At 43.1% G+C, this 24,049-nt stretch overlaps 12 protein-coding genes across 12 annotated transcripts; 3 read left to right on the forward strand and 9 right to left on the reverse strand.

The window, feature by feature from the left end:
- Positions 1 to 150: 150 nt before the first annotated feature.
- N7495_010003 (putative rhamnogalacturonase) lies at positions 151 to 1,999 on the reverse strand (the record flags this gene model as incomplete). The annotated part of the gene is made up of 6 exons (XM_057212654.1): positions 151 to 545; positions 602 to 815; positions 874 to 1,008; positions 1,070 to 1,277; positions 1,352 to 1,430; positions 1,546 to 1,999. Coding segments are annotated over 6 exons (1,485 nt in total), but the record flags the coding sequence as incomplete, so codon positions are not given.
- A 733-nt stretch (positions 2,000 to 2,732) lies between these two features.
- On the forward strand, positions 2,733 to 4,205 carry N7495_010004 (sulfatase family protein; the record flags this gene model as incomplete). Its single annotated transcript, XM_057212655.1, has 1 exon — positions 2,733 to 4,205. The coding sequence occupies one exon, from the start codon at positions 2,733 to 2,735 to the stop codon at positions 4,203 to 4,205; it is 1,473 nt and encodes a 490-aa protein (XP_057059518.1).
- Positions 4,206 to 4,901: 696 nt separating this feature from the next.
- N7495_010005 (lignocellulolytic auxiliary activity family 14 protein) lies at positions 4,902 to 5,985 on the reverse strand (the record flags this gene model as incomplete). Its single annotated transcript, XM_057212656.1, has 4 exons — positions 4,902 to 5,190; positions 5,253 to 5,666; positions 5,721 to 5,806; positions 5,884 to 5,985. 4 exons carry the CDS (start codon positions 5,983 to 5,985, stop codon positions 4,902 to 4,904), a joined length of 891 nt encoding a protein of 296 aa, XP_057059519.1.
- A 2,707-nt stretch (positions 5,986 to 8,692) lies between these two features.
- On the forward strand, positions 8,693 to 9,952 carry N7495_010006 (M20 family metallopeptidase; the record flags this gene model as incomplete). Its single annotated transcript, XM_057212657.1, has 1 exon — positions 8,693 to 9,952. The coding sequence occupies one exon, from the start codon at positions 8,693 to 8,695 to the stop codon at positions 9,950 to 9,952; it is 1,260 nt and encodes a 419-aa protein (XP_057059520.1).
- Positions 9,953 to 11,316: 1,364 nt separating this feature from the next.
- N7495_010007 (uncharacterized protein) lies at positions 11,317 to 11,577 on the reverse strand (the record flags this gene model as incomplete). Its single annotated transcript, XM_057212658.1, has 1 exon — positions 11,317 to 11,577. The coding sequence occupies one exon, from the start codon at positions 11,575 to 11,577 to the stop codon at positions 11,317 to 11,319; it is 261 nt and encodes an 86-aa protein (XP_057059521.1).
- A 245-nt stretch (positions 11,578 to 11,822) lies between these two features.
- On the reverse strand, positions 11,823 to 12,106 carry N7495_010008 (uncharacterized protein; the record flags this gene model as incomplete). The annotated part of the gene is made up of 2 exons (XM_057212659.1): positions 11,823 to 12,009; positions 12,078 to 12,106. The coding sequence occupies 2 exons, from the start codon at positions 12,104 to 12,106 to the stop codon at positions 11,823 to 11,825; spliced, it is 216 nt and encodes a 71-aa protein (XP_057059522.1).
- Positions 12,107 to 12,432: 326 nt separating this feature from the next.
- N7495_010009 (uncharacterized protein) lies at positions 12,433 to 13,758 on the forward strand (the record flags this gene model as incomplete). Its single annotated transcript, XM_057212660.1, has 4 exons — positions 12,433 to 12,520; positions 12,601 to 13,097; positions 13,146 to 13,295; positions 13,351 to 13,758. The coding sequence occupies 4 exons, from the start codon at positions 12,433 to 12,435 to the stop codon at positions 13,756 to 13,758; spliced, it is 1,143 nt and encodes a 380-aa protein (XP_057059523.1).
- A 724-nt stretch (positions 13,759 to 14,482) lies between these two features.
- On the reverse strand, positions 14,483 to 15,779 carry N7495_010010 (uncharacterized protein; the record flags this gene model as incomplete). The annotated part of the gene is made up of 4 exons (XM_057212661.1): positions 14,483 to 14,886; positions 14,936 to 15,292; positions 15,355 to 15,556; positions 15,609 to 15,779. The coding sequence occupies 4 exons, from the start codon at positions 15,777 to 15,779 to the stop codon at positions 14,483 to 14,485; spliced, it is 1,134 nt and encodes a 377-aa protein (XP_057059524.1).
- A 3,362-nt stretch (positions 15,780 to 19,141) lies between these two features.
- On the reverse strand, positions 19,142 to 19,691 carry N7495_010011 (uncharacterized protein; the record flags this gene model as incomplete). Its single annotated transcript, XM_057212662.1, has 2 exons — positions 19,142 to 19,271; positions 19,492 to 19,691. 2 exons carry the CDS (start codon positions 19,689 to 19,691, stop codon positions 19,142 to 19,144), a joined length of 330 nt encoding a protein of 109 aa, XP_057059525.1.
- Positions 19,692 to 20,241: 550 nt separating this feature from the next.
- On the reverse strand, positions 20,242 to 21,469 carry N7495_010012 (uncharacterized protein; the record flags this gene model as incomplete). The annotated part of the gene is made up of 3 exons (XM_057212663.1): positions 20,242 to 20,635; positions 20,697 to 21,184; positions 21,245 to 21,469. The coding sequence occupies 3 exons, from the start codon at positions 21,467 to 21,469 to the stop codon at positions 20,242 to 20,244; spliced, it is 1,107 nt and encodes a 368-aa protein (XP_057059526.1).
- A 295-nt stretch (positions 21,470 to 21,764) lies between these two features.
- Positions 21,765 to 22,130, reverse strand: N7495_010013 (uncharacterized protein; the record flags this gene model as incomplete). The annotated part of the gene is made up of 1 exon (XM_057212664.1): positions 21,765 to 22,130. The coding sequence occupies one exon, from the start codon at positions 22,128 to 22,130 to the stop codon at positions 21,765 to 21,767; it is 366 nt and encodes a 121-aa protein (XP_057059527.1).
- N7495_010014 (uncharacterized protein) lies at positions 22,105 to 22,746 on the reverse strand (the record flags this gene model as incomplete). Its single annotated transcript, XM_057212665.1, has 2 exons — positions 22,105 to 22,409; positions 22,446 to 22,746. The coding sequence occupies 2 exons, from the start codon at positions 22,744 to 22,746 to the stop codon at positions 22,105 to 22,107; spliced, it is 606 nt and encodes a 201-aa protein (XP_057059528.1).
- Between the last annotated feature and the right edge of the window lie 1,303 nt (positions 22,747 to 24,049).

Below are 24,049 nucleotides of genomic sequence, written 5' to 3' on the forward strand. Positions count from 1 at the left end.
ATGCACTAGTGTCGGAGGAACAGGTGTTTATTTCTACCATGGTAATTGGGTAAGCTCGAAGAGAAAACGTCGAGTTACATCCCAAATGTAGGGTCACATGACTGTCGCAACTAGATAACTGGCTTTTCAAACGGTCAATAATTCACCGTATCAGAAGCTTCCCCAGTAATGTAAATCATAGTCTATTCCACCGGGACGCCATAGAGCAGCCGGGGTGTACACAGGGATCGGTGATGCAGTGCCGTATCCAGTACTAGGTGCGGCCCAAGTAGGGGAGCTTGGTGCTGTCCAACCATTTGGGGAGCTTGTGATGGTGTATGATCGAGTGTATGTGTAAGGATCTTGCCCACTTGCTAGAGTCGCAATACCGTTATTGGATCCATAGCTATCATCGCCTTGGCCGAACACATTGCTTATCTTGTTTATGATCTCCGTACCTGTTTCCGTCCAAACGCTAAATTCCTCTACCGTAATATTCGTCGCAAATGTTAAATCGTTGGCGATCAGAACGAGAGGTCCTCTCTTCTTTCCATTCGCAACTGATCCTGTAAATGGGCTTAAATTAACATCGTTTCTCTATTTTATGACGGATTGAAATTACCAGTAAAGTTCTTCAACAGAATATTGCTGAGAGATACAGCTCCAGTATCTGGCTCGAGAGTGTTTTGCCAATATTGGTTGATATCCAACCCGTACGCACTTCCAAGGGATCGGAAATTGGAAAAGGTCACATTTGTCACATAGCCTGATCCTCCAGGATAGGTTTTGATGAAGGCGATGTTGTTCCCCTGGATTATACTGATATTGCGAGCTTCCTGGAGATAATTCGTGAGAAACGTTGTCAAAATGATGATGGAAAGTTAGCAGTATTACAATATTTGATATCTCAGCAGATACATTCAAGCTGCCAATAGATATCCCGGACCCTGCCTGGTTGCAAACAAGATTTTCAACCAAGGCAAAATGGGAAGGACTTTTCACCGAGACACATTCATCCCGATTTGTGATCTGAGTAATATGAAGTGAATATTGAATTCAAGGGTCCGCTGGCTTTGGACTTCCGACGTACCTCATTGTCATGAATATGGTAATTCGTCCCAACTGCGTCGATACCATCATAGCTACCAAGGTTTGCACCTCGAATAGTGAGGTGATATACTTCCACATTTTCTGCAAAATCCAGAACAATGTGGAACTTTGGACTATCAACAAGAATCAAGTCATGAACAGAAGCATTGGTGGGTGAAATGAGTCGAACAAGGCGGGGTCGATCAGTGCTGTTGGACTTCTTGTTAACTTCCCCACCCAAATATCAATTGTTTTTCAATTGGACCATTTGCCAGAAACTTACTTGTCTAGGTTACGATAAATATAACCTTGCCCTTGAATGGCTCCAAGGCCATTTAAGGAGTAGAACTCAAAATCCACAGCTTTAGAGAACGATAATTGTCAGTTTTAAATTTTGTGTCAGATAGATTGTAGCTTGATTTTTGCTGTTTGCGGGCAGTTTTTATGAAAACCCGAAGCAGATCAAGCAACACATACCATTTACAATGACAAGGGCATCTAGTAAGAATTTATTGTCACCTTCTCCGTTGATTGTCGCGTTTATGATTTCAGTTCCCGCAAACCCCTGGAGTATAAGCTCACGGTCTATTGTCCAATTACCACCGTAAGCGGCTGTAATCAACCCATCCAGCTGGAAAGCCCAGTTGGTCCCATTGCTCAATACCACGCCTCGACTGAGCAAATAATCACCCTCTGGTACGAGAAGACGACTTTGTGGAGTTTGCAAGACACATTCGGTAAATGTCCTTTCTAGGGAATCAGCGATATCGGTAGCATTATCAGCAACAGCACCGTAATCAAGTATGTTACACTCAATTGTTTTCTCATCAAGGGGTGTTGTTGGACCGACAGGACCAATCAGCTGGCCTGTGACCAGCCCTGCTAAGAAATAAAAAAGCAATGGAATTGATAGAATCATTGTCACAAAAGACTTCCAATAGTTAAAAACCTTGTACCAACTTATTTGATACGCTGAAGTGAGCTAAAAAAGATTGATCTCCATCTTATTCTTTCACATCTTCCTTTTATAATGTAACTCATTTCTCACTCAATTTTCCAAGGTGCTTTTGTTGCGCCTTTGTCTCGATTCAAATTTAGTTCAACTTAGAAGGCAAAGAGCATCATGAACCTCGGGTGGTATCCTCACTATATTGAATGCGTAATAATGGCGACATATGGCAACTTACTATACTGAATGTACAATAATGGAGATATGTTGCTGCAACTTTGCCTTGCATTCTTCTATTGGCTGGAGTAATTGCAATAAGCCCTCAATACAGCATAAGGTATGTCGGTTAAATTTCAGCGTCGTTGCAAGGCATCATGTGTTCCCAAATGAGCACACCATTGTTAGACAACATTGCGTTTCTTCTACAGAACTGCTGTGTATTCGTTACAATCAACAAAATACTACCTTTGTGGGGTGGTCTCTTAAGTCAACTTAGTACCTGCAGGCGGAACAAATCAGTGCAAAGATTACAAAAACAGGATCTCAATTACGTGATTCTGTGCCCTCAGGCAATTGTTCCGATATCGCTTCTGCATATGATGACCGACCGCTGGCTACAGACACAGTGCGATAACACCTTTCCAGCTATTTAAATGCTAAATATCTACACCCAGTATACGAAATCCCGTACCAAATCTGGCCACTTTTCGAAAAAATGTCGGAAAAGAAAAACGTACTGCTGCTGATCGCCGATGATTTGGGAAGGCAGCTAAGTTGTTATGGGGCAAGCACGATCAAGACCCCTCATATCGACCACCTAGCTGCTCAAGGAACGCAATTTGACTACGCTTTTGCAAGTACAGCCTCTTGCAGTGGCAGTCGCTCTGTTCTTTATACCGGTCTACATACCCATCAAAATGGGCAATATGGACTTGCGAGTCATCGGCATCATTTCGTGACATTCGACCATGTAGAAACTGCACCCTCTCTGCTCAACAATATTGGTCACAGAACGGGAATTTTGGGAAAAATCCATGTTGGACCAGCAGCCGTTTATCCGTGGCAGGAGAACCAGGAGAGCGAAACACGTGACGTTGCTGTGATCGCAGACCAGGCCCGAGTATTTTTCCAGGAGTCTAGCGAAGATACTAGGCCATTCTTCCTCACCATTGGGTTTCATGATCCCCATCGTGATCGAACAAGGGGTGGCTTCGGAAATACTGAAAAATACGACGATCGGATCACTTCTGGTCAATATCAGCCAGACCAAGTTGAGATCCCCTCCTTCATCACCGATACTCCAGGGACTCGTCTGGAATTGGCGGAATATTACAATTCTATTCATCGGCTTGACCAAGGTGTGGGGTTCATCCTTGACGCCCTGAAGGATTCGGGGTTGGACGAGTCAACATTGGTCATCTTCATCAGCGATAATGGCCCACCATTCATCAACTCCAAGACCACACTCTATGATGCGGGCACACATCTCCCCCTCATAATCAGGCATCCGAAAGTCTCTCCTGCTGTTAGTCCCAATTTGATTTCGTGGGTTGATATTCTCCCTACCATTCTTGACTTCACTGGCCACCCAGCTGCCCATGACCGAAGCAAGCGCCTTGGTCGCTCCATCCTTCCACTTCTTGGCAATTCTTCTAGTCTTGAGGAATTTAACCAGGTCTTTGGCTCTCATACTTTCCATGAGGTGACCAATTATTGGCCTACCCGCTACATCCGTGATCGCAGATTCAAGTACCATAGAAATCTGGCATGGCGCCTAGATTTTCCATTTGCCGCTGATCTTTATGGGTCTTTATCATGGGAGGATATCCGTAATTCAACTGAAAGTGATATTAAGATTGGTGATCGAAAGTTGAAAGACTACTTCTTCAGACCCCCAGAGGAGTTATATGACCTGCAGAATGATCCAAAGGAGGTCCACAATCTGATCAAAGATCCAGGATATAAGGGCGTCTTAGAAGATTTGAGGTCAAAATTGGAAAAATGGCAGCTTCGGACGGAAGATCCCTGGCTGTATCGGGATGGCGTGTCAGTTTGGTTTGTTCGATACCACTTACCTGCTGGCCTGAGAATTCCGGATCGACTAGATTTTGATCCAGAACGGCCTGGGAACCAAACTGAACCGGTAGTGTCGGATAAATTAGCCTGGGGAGAAGCGGCGGAGAGCTAGAGGGCGAAATTTTGCTTTAAGCTCTCGAACGACCGGCTCCCTCTATAAATTACCAATTTATTACGAACCTGCGCTAACGCGGGTCCGACATCCATATGAAGAGGCCTACCCAAATAAAAAACTTTGAATGTATCTATCTTAGTATATACTGCCTAGATACTATCTTAGACATGGGCAGTGGGTTGGATTAATTTTTGAATATCCAATTATACGAATTTCTGCCTTAATGCCTTACGCTAAGCCTAATTCTATAGCATAAAGATATGAAGCATCAATATCTTATGCTTGTATTTTTCATCGTTTTAGTGTAAATCATGGTATCTCTTTAACCATCCTAATTGAATTCGTACGTAATTTCATTAATGAAGTTCTTTTCAGGAAATTATGTAGAATTTGCTACTTCCTGCCAAATTTAATCTCTCAAAAAGATGATATTTTACGAAGTCCCCAAATTACGAAGGCTTTATTGACTATATAGGTGGGACTAGGCCTTTTGACAGATACTTTCACGCATCGAATAGAGATTTTTTCTATAAATTCTGAACCAGCTAATCCCAGGTATTATGTCTATTGCTATTGAGCTCGAAGATGGAGATGATCTGGACTTTGTAGATTCTTGTAGAAGAAAAAGCCTGAGAAATGGAGAGAAGCTCGGACTCTAAGTAAGGTCTAATCAAGGTAGAATGGGAAGCCCCTTCATAGCAGTGCACTGGTGCACACGGATGATTCGAATATATCGGTCTGCGCACCCTCCATGTAGCCCATACGAGTCGAGTAAGTAGGAACCGTTGTGTTTATACCAGCCTTCCACTGAACGTTGTTTCCTTGCCACTGAAAGGCTGCAATCATTTGCTTCGCACCCTTGACGCCTTCACCGGGAACGTGACTAGGGATATTGGGGATTTTTCCGCCGGTAGGGTTTGTGATCTTGCACTTGTGTGCGGCCATGTACATGTTTTGTAAGCCAAAGCCGTCGGGAATCCACCTTTATCACAATATTTCGGTTAGAAAACAGATTGAGATGTAGTAATGCTGGTGTGAACTTACCCAGTAACACAGATACACTCTTCACAAGGAGCCAAGTCAGGGATGGAGTAGTTGGCCAATCTCTCAAAGGGGGTCTCGGGAGCAGTGGAAATAACAACAAGCTTGTCCATAGTAACCGCCCATACGTTGCTTTCATAAGCAATTGCAATGGCAGTTCCAGCTGCGGTGGACTTGTTTGCCGCGTGCATGTTAGGCGATGATAAGCCGTTGGAGGAGGTGACTAGACCATCAGCGACGACTTCCGGGTTCGTTACCGAGTACGGAATAGGGCGCTCGTTATACTCCTTGCCGTCGGCATAATAGCCAGTTGAGTTCTGCCAATTTGCCCAGGGAACAGAAATAACAGTATTTGCCGCGATTTCCCAGACACCTGTTGGTTCCGCTAAGAGACAGTTTCGGCCTCGTGATAGGAACCTGCGTTTTGTATTAGCGCTCTGAACTGGGGCGTTTCATGGTTTGATCACATACCAGCTGTCACTCGTCAAATTGTACAAAGGATCATAAACAATCAAGCTAGGGTCAGTGGCGTTGTTCAATGGTCCTTTGTATGAATTCTATAAGACATAATTTATCAGTCGTTGTTTCCCTCATGTATCAACTTGAACAATATGAAGAGGTCATATGGGCTTACCTCTGGGCAGTACATGCCATCAGTATATGCAGCAAGATGAGCAGAGGCTAAAGGAATGATGCCAAGTATAGCTGAAATGAATAGTTTGGTAAAACAGCCCATTTTAAATGCCGAACTGTGAAGGGAACGAATAGGTAGGGCAAGTAATAATCTTCAGCAGTAGAAATGACAAATGAGGGTGAAGGATGGAATGATCAGATGAATTGTACACAGTTATGTCGAAGTAGATATACTCTTTGTTTATAGGGATGTCTATCTTCACGCTTCTACTCCGAACTGTATAGTGAATTTGCACAGAGTATCCACTTTCCTAGATCGGACTTGGCCTCTTTCCACTTTCATGTTAGTGAATTTTGTTTCCAAGGTTTCAGTTGTCATTCATCTCCCTTATTCTGTAGTTAAAGTAGTCGGATCACTCCTTGTGCAATCAAACTTGGGCAATATCATTTAAACCCTTGCAAAATTTCCCCACTTCAGCTCCTTAAATGTAGATAATACGAACGTGCGAGACGTCAAAATATAAACGGAGTACACACTTGGTAGAAAGTATGAAACAACATTTTTGTTAACTGAACAGCGTATGGTAGTAGGTTATTGGTCTAAGTTAATTTGGAACGAGTGTGGACATTGGCTGTGAAGGTAAAACACGGGGGTACTATTTAGCTTTGTTGCTAGTTTCATTCTGCTGACAGGCGGGTGTGATTATCTCGAATTGAAGCCTGGAATAATTTTCTTGTGTCTTGAAGTCAGCAGTTTTCACGACATAAAAATCCTGAACAAGTAAAATTATGAATTCATAGATGTATTTCTAAAAAATTGTTCGACAGCTTGTCAGGAGTTGTTGAACCACTCTGCTTACTAATAATGATTTGCAAATCAATCGAAAACTTCAATTTTTGAACCATAGTTTGGAGATGAAAAAACATTGAATTAAATAATTAGCTTTTAGAACATTGAGTATAGATATACCCTCGAGTTCCACGACCAGAACAGATGACTAGGCACCGAATGGAGAGTTTAGGTGGTATTTCATAATACCAGCCATACCTGTTATCTCGGCGTATTTTTGACTATGTTATCCAACCCAGTATTGAAAAATTGTGGAGTACTATATGATGTATCTCGCACATGGGCTGTCGGCTGTCAAGATATTGAGGACGTCATCGCTAGCTCTTCTTCGAAGCGCACTCTCTTTCTCTGAACATCCTCAGGGTCTGCTACATACGCCGTATCACTTGTTCATCGGATACAATGTTCATACTACGGACGGTGAAGCTGTGTCTGAGTAGACAAAGACAGCTCTCAACTGCAAGAGTTGCAACATTATCAATGAAAATTACAATAGCGGTCTGAAAAGAGCAAAGTCAGCCATATGCTTTGAATGAAACAATCTCTTGGTGACCTCGCTTACATCGAAGCATGCTTGCACCTGGTCAACAATGCTACATATGAACGTATTTTGTTCAGACCAAGGTGGATATATAGTCTGTTTGTTCTCTGCAACATTTTTGATTGCCTACAGGGATATTGATTGGCTTCCACCAATCGCTACTTGATTTGACACATAGTTCAGCGCTGGAAATACTCCTACTCCCAAGGTCTTCACTTACCCAGATGTCAGTATGAAGCTCAGCACAATTGCCTTCTAGACCCATCACACAAGCATTTTCTTTAGTCTATATTTGTTTCGGTATGGGTTTTGATGACCAATTTGACAATAGTACTTTCGCTCTACAAGCCAAATTAAGTATTCCCACTGAATGGCTACACATTTGCTACATAGAGTAAGGAAATCTCTCGTATGGCGCTTTCTTCCATAAGCTTCCAAGATTGGGATATAGATGAATCCATCCAAGAAGAGGGAACACAGATCTAGATACACCAGAAAAGGCCTTCATTGCTAACAAAGCCCAAAGCGACTACAAGAAATCGATATTAGCAAATGCTTGTCTCTTTGAATTTTATTTCAAGGCTCCATTTCAAGGCTCCATTATCTTAAAGCAACATGATTGGATTTGTGTCTTTGATGAAGGGAGATGGAGATAATTCATACACAGCGCCTGCCGTTGGTACACTATTCTGCAAGAGAGAATGGAAAAAGAATCGTAGCTGAGGCGGCGATCGGGCCAATCGCCTATTCAAAGAGAGAACTGAGTGTGGATGGCGGGCTTATATTCTGTTATGTAAGTTATGCACAGTTGAGGGGTTTCGGAAAATATCAGACAAGAATTTCACGGAGAGAGGTATTTTAAAAGTTTTAAGGGCGCGCATAGTGCCGTCTGCTTTGCTTGATGTGGGGGATTTCAAAATTCATGGAATTGAGGACGACATACATATGAGTTGAATTGAGGACGATACTTTCACTGAAGAAGCGGCTGGCATAACCTACAATAACCTGGGCGATGGAAAATTAAGTGGCGGATAAATCGAAAGAGTAATCCAAGCAACTTTTTCGGGTCACTCAGTTATGGGGTATTATATCGTAGTAAATCTCCGGATATAATCTTGTTTTCACAAAGCAGACATGTAGACCATTCCAGCTGGAAAAACACCTGGGCTTTGAATGGAATGGAGTTATTCAGCAATTGAGGCAGCTCCAGGTTTCGAAAAATCCGAACTGAATCTAATAGTGACATTTCACTTGTCTCCACCCAAGCATGAACCTTGGAGACCAATGCCATGCAAAGAATAGTGTCAGAAGATAGACTAGGACAATTGAGTACTGACCGCTTTCAGAAGGTCAAAATGACTCAATATTCTACCACCTTTAACTTTGAATCAACAACCAGCGAAACATCAAATTTGCCAAATGGAGAAGAAAAGTTTCTCAGAGATCTTGAGCAATGCTGCTTTGGATTTGATACCTTATGAAGATCTTTACCGACATTTCCATGCTCATCCCGAACTCTCACTTCAGGAAAAAGTCACTTCTGAAACAATCGCTTCCCATTTATCACAGCTTGGAGCCTATGAAATCCACACAAAGATAGGTGGATATGGACTCGTAGGTATTCTCAAGAATGGTGTGGGGAAAACAGTTCTTCTGCGGGCCGATATTGATGCCCTTCCCGTAAAGGAAAATACTGGCCTCCCCTATGCGAGTTCAGTGATCATGTATGATTCCGAAGGTATTGAGAAACCAGTGATGCATGCTTGTGGTCATGATATGCATATTACTTGTCTTCTTGCGGCCGCAGAAATGCTAGCGAAAATCCAGGATGCATGGAGTGGAACTTTGATCGTGCTCTTCCAGCCAAACGAAGAGAGGGGCGGAGGTGCCCAGGCTATGGTGGACGATGGACTTTACTCCAAAATTCCGATGCCAGATCATGTTTTCGGTCAGCATGTCATGCGAATGCGTGCTGGAACTGTTGGCTCACGACCTGGCACAATTATGGCTGCAGCCGATAGCTTAAAAATCACTCTCTACGGTCGCGGTGGCCATGGGTCAATGCCACATCAGACGGTTGACCCTGTACTCCTTGCTGCACACGTAGTCCTGCGACTTCAAAGTATTGTGAGCAGAGAGATTGACCCGAGTGATCTTGCTGTCTTGACTGTTGGAAGCCTCCAGGCAGGACAGACAGAGAATGTTATCGCGGACAAAGCCGAGATTGGGGTTGATTTCCGATCAGTCAAACTAGAGACACGTTCGAAGATCCTGTCTGCCATCCAACGCATTGTTGAGGCTGAGTGCCAAGCTAGTGGCTCGCCAAAGCCACCATTGATCACACAGACAAGACGGTTTCCGCCAACTGATAATGATCGCCATTCAGCATTACAACTTTCCGCGTCTTTCGGAGATCATTTCTCAGATTTCGATGCCGATACACCAAGGACCAACGTCAGCGAGGACTTCTCTACGCTGGGCACTTCCCAGGGTATTCCTTATTCATTTTGGTTTATCGGTGGAGTGGATCCAGAGCTTTGGGACCAGGCGGAGAAGAATGACCGTATGGAGGAGATCCCTGGGAATCACTCCGCTCTATTTGCACCTGTCATCCAACCAACTTTAAAAACTGGTATGGATGCGCTGTGTATTGCAGCTTTGACATTTTTGAGAAGGTGAACCTGTAACCTCTCCGGCGGGCTGGCATGTTTAAAGTCTTCCCCGGTCAAGATTCCTTACATTTGAATTCCACAAGCTGTCTAATTAGGTACTATTGAAAAAGCCCCAATATGGTGACGATTTAAATAAATATAATAAATACCTGTTTTCTTAATGATTTTGGTGGAACAAAAAAAAAAGAAATAATGACTGAACCTTGAAAGACTTGGAAGGTTCCACCTGCTCCAGAAGTCACTTGCATTTTTATATTTGTAAGTGAATTTTGTACAAGTCTGATGATAGCAGTGCATGTTGAAATAGAATCATGGATTCTGCCTAACTTTTTAGTACATCCGCCCAAAGCGGTTAGTGTGTATTTCATTACCCCACTCTGAAAGCCTCCTTTTTTTCCACGAAAAAAAATGCAACCGGAGGGATTCGAACCCTCGCATCTTTCGATATTAGAATACACTACTGGTTAACCAGGAGAAGCTTTACACTTGAGTCTAACGCCTTAACCGCTCGGCCACAGTTGCTGTTCATGTATATGAACTCTAGTCTTTGTAAACTTATTCGCTCTGCAAAGCACATCTAGTTGAAATATCTAAAATTTCACAGCTCTTTTACGCAGTATAAATTCTTTTTATCTATGGCATATTGAATGATATTAATTTCATTCTGCCTCTTTAATGGAATAGGTTGAATCCGAATTCGAACAGACCTCGTAATTGAAACGAGATCTACAATTTCCATTACTTGATTAGTTGATGACATGCCACTTGGGGTCTCAGTCTCAGTAGTGGCGGAGCGGCATTTATCGAATTACAACCTTGAAATTTACTAGGCTATTCTTCTGACCCCTGGTTTCTAGGGTTAATAGTGGATACATTCTACCCTGATATTTTGGTCCGCCCTTTGTAGAAAATTTGAAATTTGGCAGTTGATTTGGAGAAGGTAGGTAGCTTTACGTACCGTTCTTTCCATGCTCAAGTCGCATGCTTCTTAGACGCTGTATTTGACAACCAGCAATTCCCTGGGGCCGTTCATATATGCTTTATACGAGGTGACGAGAATAAGCCGGGAGAGGGAGAGAGAGAGCAGCGGTGGAGATGGGAAAGAACGAGGTGGGTTTCTGGTTTCAAAGAAGCAATTAAGGGGCAAGAACGGATTTGACAAGTCGAGTCCTTACCATAACGTAACCAGTCAGTCAATGCCAAGAAATATGTAAATATGCACGAATTGAAAAGTGCATAGCCATCTCTCGAGAGGCAGTGCTTTAGTGGAAAATGACTGAAATTGACGAACTGCTTTAGCATAGTACAGAATTGATATTATGATTATGATTATGATAGTGTGAATTAAACGTTATCATAACCTCCAAAGGACTATGTAGCGAGACCCAAAGACATGCCACCCTTAGTGGTGGCCACACTTAGCTTGGGGTTCTTCGGTCCCATACCCATCAAAAACTGTTGGCGTATATTACTGCGGTCCATATCCCAGGAGTTCACATTTCGCTGTATTACTCGTTCGGTAAACCAAGGTCCAAACGCAGCCAAATTGAAATCTTCCAGTTGTATTTCCATGTCATAACTGAAGAGAACCTCTTGGCAGCCATTGGCCAAAGTAATGGTATCCTGATCCATGACGGGAGTTTATAATTGTAATCTGGCAGCAAGTACTGCCGCTTCATGTTAAAAACATGTTCGATGGTTACTACCCGAGTCATTTGGTACTAAGTACTTTGATGTGAAGGTAGGCGCCATCGCCTCCATTATTAGTTGGAATACGGATGCAAGCTCTGATCTAAATGTGTTAAAAGCCCGCTAATAGAGTGCAACCGAGAAAAAGAGCATACCTCGTGCATGATACCGAACTGACTAAGTTGATACTATGCCTTTTGAGCATACTGATAGGCTGTCTCTTTATTGCCCAGCTCATAGAATGCCGGCTTCTTAGTGGCATAACATTCCTCGGTCGTGGCTACAACACGGCCGTCCACGATATATATGGAGTCGTTCACATTGATGTTTCCCCTCTCGTAAAGGTTGATGATGACTTGCACGTTATTGATCTGGCTTTCGCAGTACAGTAAATTACAGTTATTCGGTCAGACCCTTTGATTTTAACTATAGAAATCTCATACAAGCAATACCACTGGTCGTGTACTGACATTTTATCTGCCGTCCCCACCAAAAAGTTGCAAGATATTTCGATCGGCCATAACTCGACTTCTACTATATGGGTTCGTTTAAAATTGGAATTGCATATATTCTACTTTAACCTAGAGCTCCCGGAAATATGAACCTTGTATGAGCCATAAAATTTGCTGGGATGTAGTAGATACCAGCAACCCGCTTTGTTCGGTTAGTGTCACGGACGAAATCCAGCATTATATTGCTGACTAATATAAGACTAAACCTAAAACAGAATCTAAATAACAATAATGGGTGACTTCCACTTCTCTGTTTCTTTAAAATCAATACTATTTGCTTCAAGTCATGGAGAAAGACAGAGTTACCGAGAGTATGGATTACTCATTCTTAATGTCACCAGAAAATTTCACCATCCACGAGGGTCAGGCCCACAGTACTGCTTCACTGACGTCCCAGATCTCCAGGGGATCGGTCGAGTCGTCGGCATCTGATTTTCTTGCTAAAAGATCACAGAGCTACAGACAGAGGTGGATTACATCGCCTCGTATAAGACCATCCTGGATGAATCTGGGTTAGATGATGCTGCATACTGGAATCAGATCGCTCCTTACACGACTAAAATGAGAACATCATCGTCAACTCTGAGAGTCCTCAAGCGACAAAACGGTCTCCTGGCAGACGATCTAGCTGAAGCTGCTATCCCCAAGAAACAACCAAGACTATCTGAACCACCTGATCAAAGCCTTCTCGAACGAGTATACAAAGATACCATTATGTCGCGTATAATGGCATCGTCAGGCCGCCAACGTGCCGTGTGGAGCAAGAAAGACAAACAGAACTTCAAGGAGGAAGTTGAAGAGTACTACGAAGTTCGCAAGAAGTACCCTGCCCTTTCCTTTTGCAATGTGCTTGGCGATTTCTTTGAGCCAAAAATGATTAAAGCAGCTCACATCGTTCCAAAGGCCATGTCTCGGGCCGAGCTTGGCCATCGTTTTGGCGACCAGGATGCTGTAACGATAATACCTTAAAACAGTCTTTGCCTTCAAGCTAATGTAGAGATACTCCATGACTCAGGAGATCTTGCAATAATTCCAATGGCAGGAGAGACAACTTTACCCACATCATGGAGATGTGTCATGATGAACCCGGAAAAGAGACGTAACATCGTGCTAGGAGGAGGTGACAAGGCTAGAGACATATTGTTGCAGGTGAATTGCCTTGATAGACTGAATTTTGTCCAGATTTGAGCCAACAATTTTTTAGGATCTGGACGGTAAAGAGCTTCGATTCCTTGGTCTCAACCGGCCCCGCCGTCGCTATCTCTACCTCCGCTTTATAATCTCCTATCTCTGGATGAAAAGAAAGAGTTGGGACGACCTCGCCAAGAACCTCGATGAAGAGACGCGTCGTCAACTTGCCGAAATGCTGGAAGCTCTTAAGGTTGAGGTTAGGAAGTTTTGGCCCTCGGAGGGCGATTACCTGAACCGATCGACCTTGAAAACGCTTGCTCGCTGTGTGTCTGGATCTGAGATCCCAGGAGATCTTATCGCAAGTAGCACTTTTGAAGATTCTAGTGATCCGGTCCGAAATTGCGAGGCGGGAATGATAATAGCCGCCGATATTGGAGATGAGCCTCGTGGTCCGGCTAAGCTGAACTTCTGGCTGCCATAATTGACGGAGTCAAGAATCTTTAGGATAGACCCAGTACCAATGAACATTATTCCACCACCCTCTATTGACAACGTTTGCTCAGTTCTTTTACTCTATTGCTTACTTTACTTCGTTGATAGTTAGATCTTCCCAATATTTGCCGTAGTAAAATTTCATTTTGTTTTATCCATCAGATCTCCTATCCTCCTTTTTTTTCTGTTTCATTGGGGTTGTAGATATTTTCTGTAGTGATAGTCCGAAGGGTTTTGTGTTGTTTGAAATAAACGCATGTTAGGTTTTTCGAGTCTACTTTACTGATAGATCCACCATCAGAGCCCTCGGTATGAAGGATCAGGTAGGGATTATCACGATTTCATCAATGGTTGGTATCATTAGGTTGGTGGTACGAGTTCATCATGAGTTTCAACACGCATGTTATGTTTTCCCGAAGTTTCCAGAAGTGGGGCAGTGGAATTCATTCAGTTCAGTTAGAAGAGAGACTTGAATACACACCTCTTACAACTCCGTGTCGACACACTTAGTATTCAACAAGGATATATAATTGCATTTGCACCGTTAGAACCTCACTTTTCTGACAGCGACTTCCAGCAGTGCTAAGTGAACATGTGGGCAGCCCGGGCTTATAAGTCAATCAGGTTCTCATGAGATAATATCTATATAATCAACAGTTATATATTTATCTGACAAAAGGGAAAAATAATTGTTTACCCATTTGAGTAACTGTTTACTGAGTATGTTTATTATAGCCAGTCATTTCAACCCAGCCCTCGGGGTCACCGCTAGTATTTAAGACATTATGGGGCCGCTCCTCGTCGTATCTGATAATGGAGTCTGAAGATGATGTTTCCACGCGCTCCGTTCCTGTTGTTCCACCATTCTTGTTGGATGAAATAGAAATAGTAGTTGTGACAATGGGAGCTTCCACGGTCGAAGTAAGGTCTCTTCCAGTTGAGGCAAACTGATTATAGCCCTTGCTGGTATAAGGGCCCTGGCTTGACTTTCCGTTGCTGGATGCGATAAACTTGCTTGTAATGGGACGTAATAATGGCCAAACTGGTGGGATAGACATGCAAATGAGAACAACCCATTCTTCAATCTCACCCCAACGGAACAAAAGACCGGTACCATCTTCAATCGTGTTAGTAAATTATAGCGTTTAGAATTATGGGTCACTAACATGTAGAATCTTCGACCAAGATGAACTGACAAGCCCAAGACCGGACGATTGCAGAAGCAGCAGCGAAAACACCACATCCCATCAGGAAGCTCAAACCCAACTTCAATCTGATATCAATTTGGAGTGGGCCGAGCATCGCAGCTGGAATGATAGCGAGGTATAAATCTGATATAGCCGCGATAGCACCAAGGAAAGCGGTATACCACGCAGCCCTTGAAGTGTGGCATAGTTCTTGTCTATTGGGATCCCATAGCGCGTTGACGGGTGAACATTGAGTCCAAATGATCACTAGCTGCGGGATAGCGAAGAGTACATTCACTCCACCAACAATATAAAGACTGAGTCGAGTCTTAGGATCTAAAAGATGGCCAATTAGAAAAACGGCTACGTCAAAGTAAGGTGGAGGTATGGTGACGTACTGCCTGGTCCGTTCATCTCAAGCAGAAATGCGCACACAGCCACTTTTCCAATGGGAATTGCGATGCTAAACAGGAAGACGGTGACCCATGTGAAGACTAAATATTTTTCCAGATTTCCTGTCTTGGAGACAATGTCGATATGCTGGCCCTGTCCATAGAGAATAGAAAGTATACTCATGGATTGTGTGACGGAAGTAAATGTCTATGACTCAAGTCAGTATGTGGTTGATTATTGTAGAAGAAATTCTTCCCACCCAGGCAACAAGGGACCAAATCAGAGCTGTAGTTCCGAATTTGTTCAATCGAAGCCGAACATAGACGCGCATGATCATGAAAATAGTAGCAATGGCGCCCAGAGAGAGTCCGATCTTCAGATCGCCTGGGCCACGCCCTCCATAGGCAGGGTATAAATCATGTAAACCCATAATAAAAGAGCGTGAATATGAATAATGACAAAAGAGTGACTGGACACCCAGACATGTGCGACCTTGGATATATAAGAGTATTATAATCCGCGGTTTTGTACGAAGATCTCATTTTTGAAAGCGGCATAAAAGACTTAAATTGCCATCAATAGCCCAAATAATGGTGGGTCATTAATTTTGGGACATTAACGCTAGTATAATGGCCTCGCCAATAATCTTGGTTTACATAAGAATTTTATTCGGAGTTGTGGTCTATGCAGAGATGATTGGATCTTACTAGAGAGCCCAGACCCTCATCAGACGCACGCGGGGTATGAAAAATGCGTATTACTGGACAAAAATGGGCGATAGAAGGCGAAAAGAAACAGTGGTGGAGCAGCAGTGGTGGAGCAGCTGGTGTGGATTAAATAGAGATGGCGGCTTAACGGAATTCGTCAAGACACCTTTTCCGTCTCACGTCCTTGCCTGGGCTACAAGGTCAGACGAAAATAGTTTAAAAGCTGATCATTCCTATAACCGATGCTCATCATCCTGCAAATCTTCCAGAAATCAATTTCTATGGATGATATCAAAGGATCATTAAGAAATCAGGTTAGTTTTCGCAGGCTCAACAAGCGATGGTCAACCTTGGAACCTGAGCGCCTCTCTCTCTGTACTATTGCAGTTTATAGTTTGGTTTATATTTCAGGAAATCATGCTGTGCAGAATTTAAATTCTATTCCAAGGTTTGACTTTACTTTGACATATCAATGGTACCTAGATACCAATTTGTAATCATATCAAGTTCGTATATATATTCCAGTTTGTTGCCCAGTTGTCAACACAAGTTACCTCTGTCAGCCTTAATCATCAAGGGGACTGGGAATACGAGATAATGATGGCGATCTTTGGGCTACATGGTTGTTGATGATAGAAGTTGGAAATCCGGAACACCGCGGAGAGCCGTATTTAGATTCATCTGTCACTCGGGAGAAATATCTCAATACAGTAAAGGTTGTGGAGTTATCCACAGATTTCATGCTCCTATGTGCTTTGACTAAAAAACGCTTTAAGAATCGAGCGCACTGACCTCTGGCCAATGCGCTGATTCAATAAAGTCCATTGTTGCTTTTTATTTGAGGTCTACAGATACTCCTCGGAAACAGTAATAGAGTTCAATGTGTGGTTTGCAAATTCAACCTTAACAGGAATCGTATGATTCTTGATATGGACCAAAGATAATGCAAAGATAATGCGGCAAAAGCGGCCGACACTTAAGCCGGATCTCGGGAAGTTGATCTCGGAGATGTCTCCACACCTCGATCCGCATCTCAAAAATCTCGAGTCTAGCGTACTAAATCGCAGATCTTCGGCTGCATGTTCTACCCAGGAGGTTGCTTGGGTTCACCTGGATTTCTTATGCACTTTTCATCCTCTTCTTGGTTCCAATTTTTCAGGTGAAGTACTCCGTAATTATCAACATTATCTAACTACATTTTGCCGATATTTGTGATTTGCCTAATAAGTTTGAGGCGTAACTACGATCAAACTGTGACTGTCCCTTTGACTGGTAACTATTAGCGCCTTGGCAAAACTTGAAGCTATAGTTGGCTACCGTATATTACTAAGCTATTTTATAATAAAGAACACGCATAGTTATTTAATGGGTCGATTTACCACGCTTCTCCACTCTCTGTTTATGTGTTTTTGGACGCGTTTTCCAGTATTTTCATGATGAATATGGACAACAGAAACCTTAGCTCATCTGTAGCTGGATCTCTTACCCTATCACCTAAACTGTCGCCTAAACTATCGCCTATAGAAGAACCTCAATTACTGGCTGATATGCTTCCTGTAACAGGCTGGTGCCTGCTTTAGCATTCATGCCTGTGCCACTCATGCTCGTCACGTGCCACCCGCACCCGCATCCCTTATATTGCCACATGTCCATAGCTAGTCTCTCTCTCTTCTCTTCAAGCTTAATAAAGACAGTTTGTCGGCATCACTAGTTCTGCATTCAAGATTAGTATTAGCCCTTCGCACTTCCTGAGAATGTGTTTTTTGAGCCCCTTGAAATGCCTCTAGAGCTTCTTCTCCTGATATCAAATTAAGTGGACACCAAATTAAGACTCTGTTGTTATAACTAGCGAAGGTGTCGCAACTGCAGTGCTAATCGCTGTAGACTGAGATATTTACTGCAGTAAAAGAGAGTTGAAGTGGGAGTGTCGCTTCCGATATTTACTACCGTAAAAGCGAACAAATAAAGTATAATGTATAAAGTGAAGCACGAAGTGTGAAGAGACTTACTAATCCCCTGTCAAAGGAGGGATAAGGGGTACTGTTTGCAGGATCCACAATGTGTGTATTTGTCAAAGGAAGTGGTTTGTGACCCACTTTTAGGTGTGTATTTAAGCCAGATTACGCCCTAGTTAGAAAATTCAGTTTCATTTATTTGTGGCATTTGAATGATTGGCCAGCCAGTCACAGTCTATTTGACAGTATTTAAGCGGTTTTTCCTCCCTAAATAGAGAATCCAGTTTCGTCAACCAATGACGGTTGGACGGTCAAATTCCTATTTGACATCCCCACTCACCGTTTGTCGGTAACACTGTGGTTCCTACGAATAGTCAGTATGGGATAGTTGTAAGGTCTAAGACAGAAGAGACGGCATCACCGTTTGTAAATGCACTCCGTGTAAGGATACCTTTACTATGCAATGCACTCTGTTAAAGGGTGCCGCTTGTAATGTGATGTAGTCCGTATAGGATGCCGTTTATTCCGATAGTTCAGCCTAGTCCTCCGAGCTGTGGCTCTCATGCGTTGATAGCCTTGTTTCTCAGACTACTATCGCAACAGACTTTTTTCGGTTTCTTCTCTCTATTCTTTACCGACGCTTTACCCTATCATCTCTAAATACTAATACATACGTAGATCTAAAGGGTGTTAGCTCTTAGGGTAGGCATTGTTCTGATATTACGCCCTACGGAATTAAGATATTTATTCCGATTTGGATATGTATGAGTATCTGTCAAGCTCCATAAGCAGAGATGTATTGGTCAAAGATATCGCCAAACCAATTACCTCCGAGATATATGGAATTAAAGCGTTTTCAACAAATTAAGCGGTTTTTTCATGTTTCTGATCATGATCATGGGGTTGTTACCCAAAAGGCCTTACGACTACGTCTAATGCCAAATCAGATGTGGTGGTATAAGCTACAGCCGTTCGCTTCTATGATTCGAGAGGCCGACGAAGCGAGACTGTTTTTTGAAGTTTCACTGGAGAGGGCTTGTCTAATAGATAATTATCACAGCCAGTAAAAATAATAAAAGGGAACGATAAATCGTGCAAGATCTAATCCCCTCAGTCATTTCACTGTTACATCACTGTTCCAGATTGCTGGCACTGGGGTTACTGGTGCGCACTCGTCCTTCTCTGGTGAGCTCCTGTGGCTCTGTCCGTGGTAGGAGCCAGTGGGGGTCTTGAAGACTGTCCTTGATTTCGTGTCCCTGACTGGGCGAGCATACGCGGCCTCGCCTCGCTCACAGAACAATCGGGGCTGGTAACAAAAGCCGCAATTCGTCCTTCCGCCAGTAACGTTTCATTTTCTGATTCCAGCAATAGTCCTATAGGCTCTACGCGCACCAATGTGTTCACAGTATCCAAAGAAATTCTACTTTCTGCACACAACAATGGATCGATATTGCACATAGGATTCTCGACTCATTCAGACCACGATGGCATTTCAACGTGTGCATTCAATGATTCATCGATTTCAAAAAGAGGAGTATTTTGTGACGAGGGCGACGAGAGCGATGATGCCATTCGGTAGCGACCAGGACTGGAGGTAGTAGCCATGCTGTGTGTGTAGGCCATGCTGTGTGTGTAGGCCAACGATGCCACTTCATGTGGGTACATTTCTTCCGATCCCATAGTTGGAACGACTCGTCTAAGGATATATTAACATTTAATCTCTTCAAAAGAATGTCGAGATGAAAGCGTGAATGTTGGGACCTACAGTATCCCAAATGATGATAAACCTCGTAATAACTCTCGGCTTATCTCCACAGCTTGTATTGAAAGTAAGGCGAGAGAAAACAGGAGAAGAGAAGAGAGCTCGTGCGTGTGTAATCACAAGCAAGCTCTGTTTGATAATCGCTGAGCTGGAGATGAAAGTGAAAATTCAGCAAGAATTCAGCATAACGCTGGAATTGTGAAGAGCAAAACGAATGAGAGACAGAAATTGGAGGAGTTGAGAGGGAGTTGGTTGATGGAGATGGAGAAGAGAAATTTGATATTGTTATTGGTCAAGTACTCACTGCTCGACAGTTGTGTAATTTTGCAACATTATTGAAATAAACCGAGAGTTCAAACGAATGTATTTCCCCTTCCTTCTGAATAGAAACAAGACTTAAAGTAGCTTTCACTTCAGCTAGGTAGATAAACTCAATGCAAAGCTGAATCCTGAATCACATATCACAATTCATCTCTTGAACAGAAATTCTAAGCTTCCCCCTTCGAACCATGCTTTATTTCGCATCCAACCCTGTTCGATAAAGTCTTTTCCCACTTGAACGACTTCTTCAATTTGCTGTTGGCTTCCCCATCCAGTCACTCTGCTTCCCCAACAGATAAGATGCACTCCAGCGTGTATTACAGTTCGGAAGGCCATATCGTCGGTCAAATGCCCGTACCCCTGCAAAAATCCATCGATTACCCATATGCTACCTTCCACCTGTTTGAAGAGCTTCGTCTGCAAAACTTCAGCAATCATTTGGCCGAGATCCAATCCTCTGTTGGAAATCTGTGACATCTCCCAATCAACAACAAACATGGTGACTTCGGATTGTCCAAGGAAAGCTTTTGGAATAAGTACACTGGTGAGAGTGTAAGTAAGTATTGACAATCATTGTTAGCTTTTGCGGTAGAAAAACATACTTGCCGGTCCAGAAATCTCCGTGGATCACTCCATATCCTTCATCATGGGGCTGTTTTTTCAACTCAGCTGCCGCAAGACCGCGAACCTTTTCAAAAACATCACGGCTGTTTTCCAAAATCTCCGGGAAATTATCAATCGTGTTGATCAAAGTATCATAGTTTACGGAGAACTTCAACTGTTTCATGGAATCGTTCTTGGCGAGCATCTCTCTGGACTCCGCCTGCTGCTTTTCGCGCACCCAATTGTGGAAATGGCGTAGCCAGGATCCAAGCGCACGACCAAGAGATTGTGCTAGTGGCTTCGACACTCCTTGGAACTCTTCAGAGAGCAGGAATGACTTCAGATCCACTGAGTTTGGAAGATATTCGAGAACTTGTGTATCTGTCTTTACATTGAAGTAAAGAACCCGGGGAGTTTTGACCATCAGATTGTCATGTGAGTATGGTGCTAGACCATCTAGTACTCGAAGAATATATTCCTCATAGATCTGCCTTGGAAATTAGCCCAAACGAAGATCCTTTCCCGCCTATTTAGAACTAGAACTTACGGATCGCACAGGATCAATATTGAAGCCTGAGTCTGGGCTGGAAGCCAAATAGTTCGTTGTATGCTTGATGAGGACAGACTCTTCTGTTGAAGCAAGTATGCCTTCATATACAAAGTTTGCAGTGCCACCAAATAAACGGCGAAGGGATGAACACGCAAAAGGAGTATGCGATAGTTCTTGCGCGATCAGATCGCCGACTACATCATTTTCCGTTGTCTCTGCCATTCCTTAAAGGTCAGTTCAATGTGTCCTAGAGGCTAGTTCCCAGATATTGTCAGGGATATCGAGTGATTTGATGTTCTTAGGCCACTATTACGGACATCCTCGATCGAACAATTTCATTGGTTGATAGTTGGAGAATGACTCATATACTTGTCAAACCATAAGGGAGCAGCCAATTAAATCATTGAAAAATACATGGTAATTAATTCTTAGTAGGGCACTTACGGGGCACATTTGGATGATTTCTTTGTCGTGGAGGTTGAAATCTTAATAACATCCCGGTATTTCGGCGCTGGTATTATAGGGGAAGTGGCTTATTGCCATATTCTCGAGAAGTATGTCCCCCCTTTCCGCAGGTCCAACAGATCGCTCCATTAGGGTCGGGCCCCCACTGACTGTTGCGGTGGCGGGTAATGCCCCTGGTATCCCGCTGGGCGTCAATTTTATACGGATAACTAGGTTGAGACTGCATCTGCTGAACACGGGGCTGCAATGACTCGGAAGTAGATGCTTGTCCAGCCCGCATGTCCCAGACTCTACCCAGCGCAGCTACCAACCGATCCTCTGCACTCTCATGCGCTGAGCCACAACTAATGGAGCATTGGTAACAGCCCGGGTTGATCCCTTTACGATTGCTTCTACTTGTAGAAATCCATCGTCTCATCTATGTTCTGCTTGATCTCAGCCACTTGGCTACAAATTTCTAAAGTATGGAGGGTTCGATCCTCCCGATGAAATCTCGCAATCAACTTTGCACTCATCACTGCGATGTTTATACGGTCTTCTTCGCTTTGCACGTCGGCAAATAGACGTCCTTGGCCTTTAAGGCCAACTAGTAATGTCGCTGCCGTAGCTTCAGCTCGGTCAGCTTCCGAATATTGAGTCCCCATCCACCTCATCTTGCAGAGGGAGATGTAGAGGGCCGCATCTTCATGACACTCCCCTGAGAAATTGAGAGGTACCCTCTATATGATGTCACTCTGGGGGATAGGGCAAATGGTAGGATCGTGAACAACCGAAACCGAGCTTGGGGACTGAGTTTCCTGGTCACTCGCTTCAGGAGTCTTGGAAACGGCCAACTTCTCTAAAGCCCACTTAAGGTAGATCGTTGACTGTGAACGCTTTAACGCTGGAATTGACGGTTTTGCCAATGACAATGGTGGTGCCTTCTTGGAGAAATCGAGCAGGATGAAATTTCCCCCGTCAACATTCCAAGGTTCAAATGAGAAATCAATGATTCGAATTCTATCTTCCAAAAGTTCGATCGTTTCTCGGAACATTTCAACTGATATAGTAGATAAATACAGCTTATGGAGTATTTTACTACATTTTGTCTTGAATGACTTGCAGATATCGATATCGTCTCTCTGACTCGTGGCCAACCACCCTAGAACAGTTGATAGAGTTGCGTTCCAAGGTTTATGGAATGATATTCACTACTTATATTTTGGAAGTCAGTTTCAATGTCTTTATATAAATATTAGAAAAGCTTCAGTACAATTAATATCATGCAAAATAATGAAGCTCGTGAGAATCTCAGGCCTGGCAATGTATGGAACGAGATGTACACATTATTACCTTTCCTGACATGGGACATAAAAGTTCGAAATGAGGTCATTCATCCATCTTATTGCTTAGTTAGGTGTAGTATCGCGATGTATAGCCATGGCGCCACAGAACTCAGAAGAGATATTATAATCGATGAGTTTTCTCTATTCCTCCTCAAATCTATACACCCTGAATCTCATTATTTTTTTCAAATCGGCCATCACAGACACGCAAGATGCATGACCATATCAATTCATATGCTCTCGATGATATTACTAGTCCCTCCACTTCTTACTCCGGGGATCACACCCTTCCTACTTACGAAACTCAACCTTCATCCTCAACTGGTAAGAAGAGTCCTTATACCACATCTATCTCAATACCGAGCCTGATAAAATATAGGTGATCTTGGATCTCAACTTCCACAGCCTGTGTTGACTCCTAGCACCAACACACGGCTGCGCCATGGAAATAATACCACAGGTAGATCCAAAGAAGAACCAACCTGTATCTGCTATTCTGCTTCCATATTACTTGTAATGAGCATTTTTGTCGTCATTACATGGGCTGGGATTTCATCTCAGAATAGATCATCGACGTATACTCTTGGAACATATGGGTATGATTGGACTTGGTGGTATTTGAGTATTTGAAGGTATTCTCATTTAAAAGATGGATTTCATGTTTTCTTTGATTGTGTTAAGGAAGAAGAAATTCGAAATTGCTCACTAATTAAGGAAGTCTACATAAAGTAAGCATTTGGAAGTCCTATATAAATCTTGGAAATTCCCATGCATCTGCGTACTTAGGCAGTCGAATCAAGCCAGGGCTGTCGTTCAATGGTGTGATTGTCGGGAAAACCCAGGCATCTCCAGTCGCAAAAATTTGAATTTTGGTACAATAGACCACATCCCTCTCAACGGTATATACCTACGACCTTCAAATTCTAGAGGATCACTTCAAGGACTGTTGCTCCACACCAACACACTGGTTTCAAATTATTTCATACCCAGGGCCATGTAAAGGCTTTTTTTA

This window comes from Penicillium taxi, assembly GCF_028828555.1.
Source record: "Penicillium taxi strain IBT 34144 chromosome Unknown utg000006l_segment0_segment0, whole genome shotgun sequence".
In the NCBI taxonomy this organism is placed as follows: domain Eukaryota; kingdom Fungi; phylum Ascomycota; class Eurotiomycetes; order Eurotiales; family Aspergillaceae; genus Penicillium; species Penicillium taxi.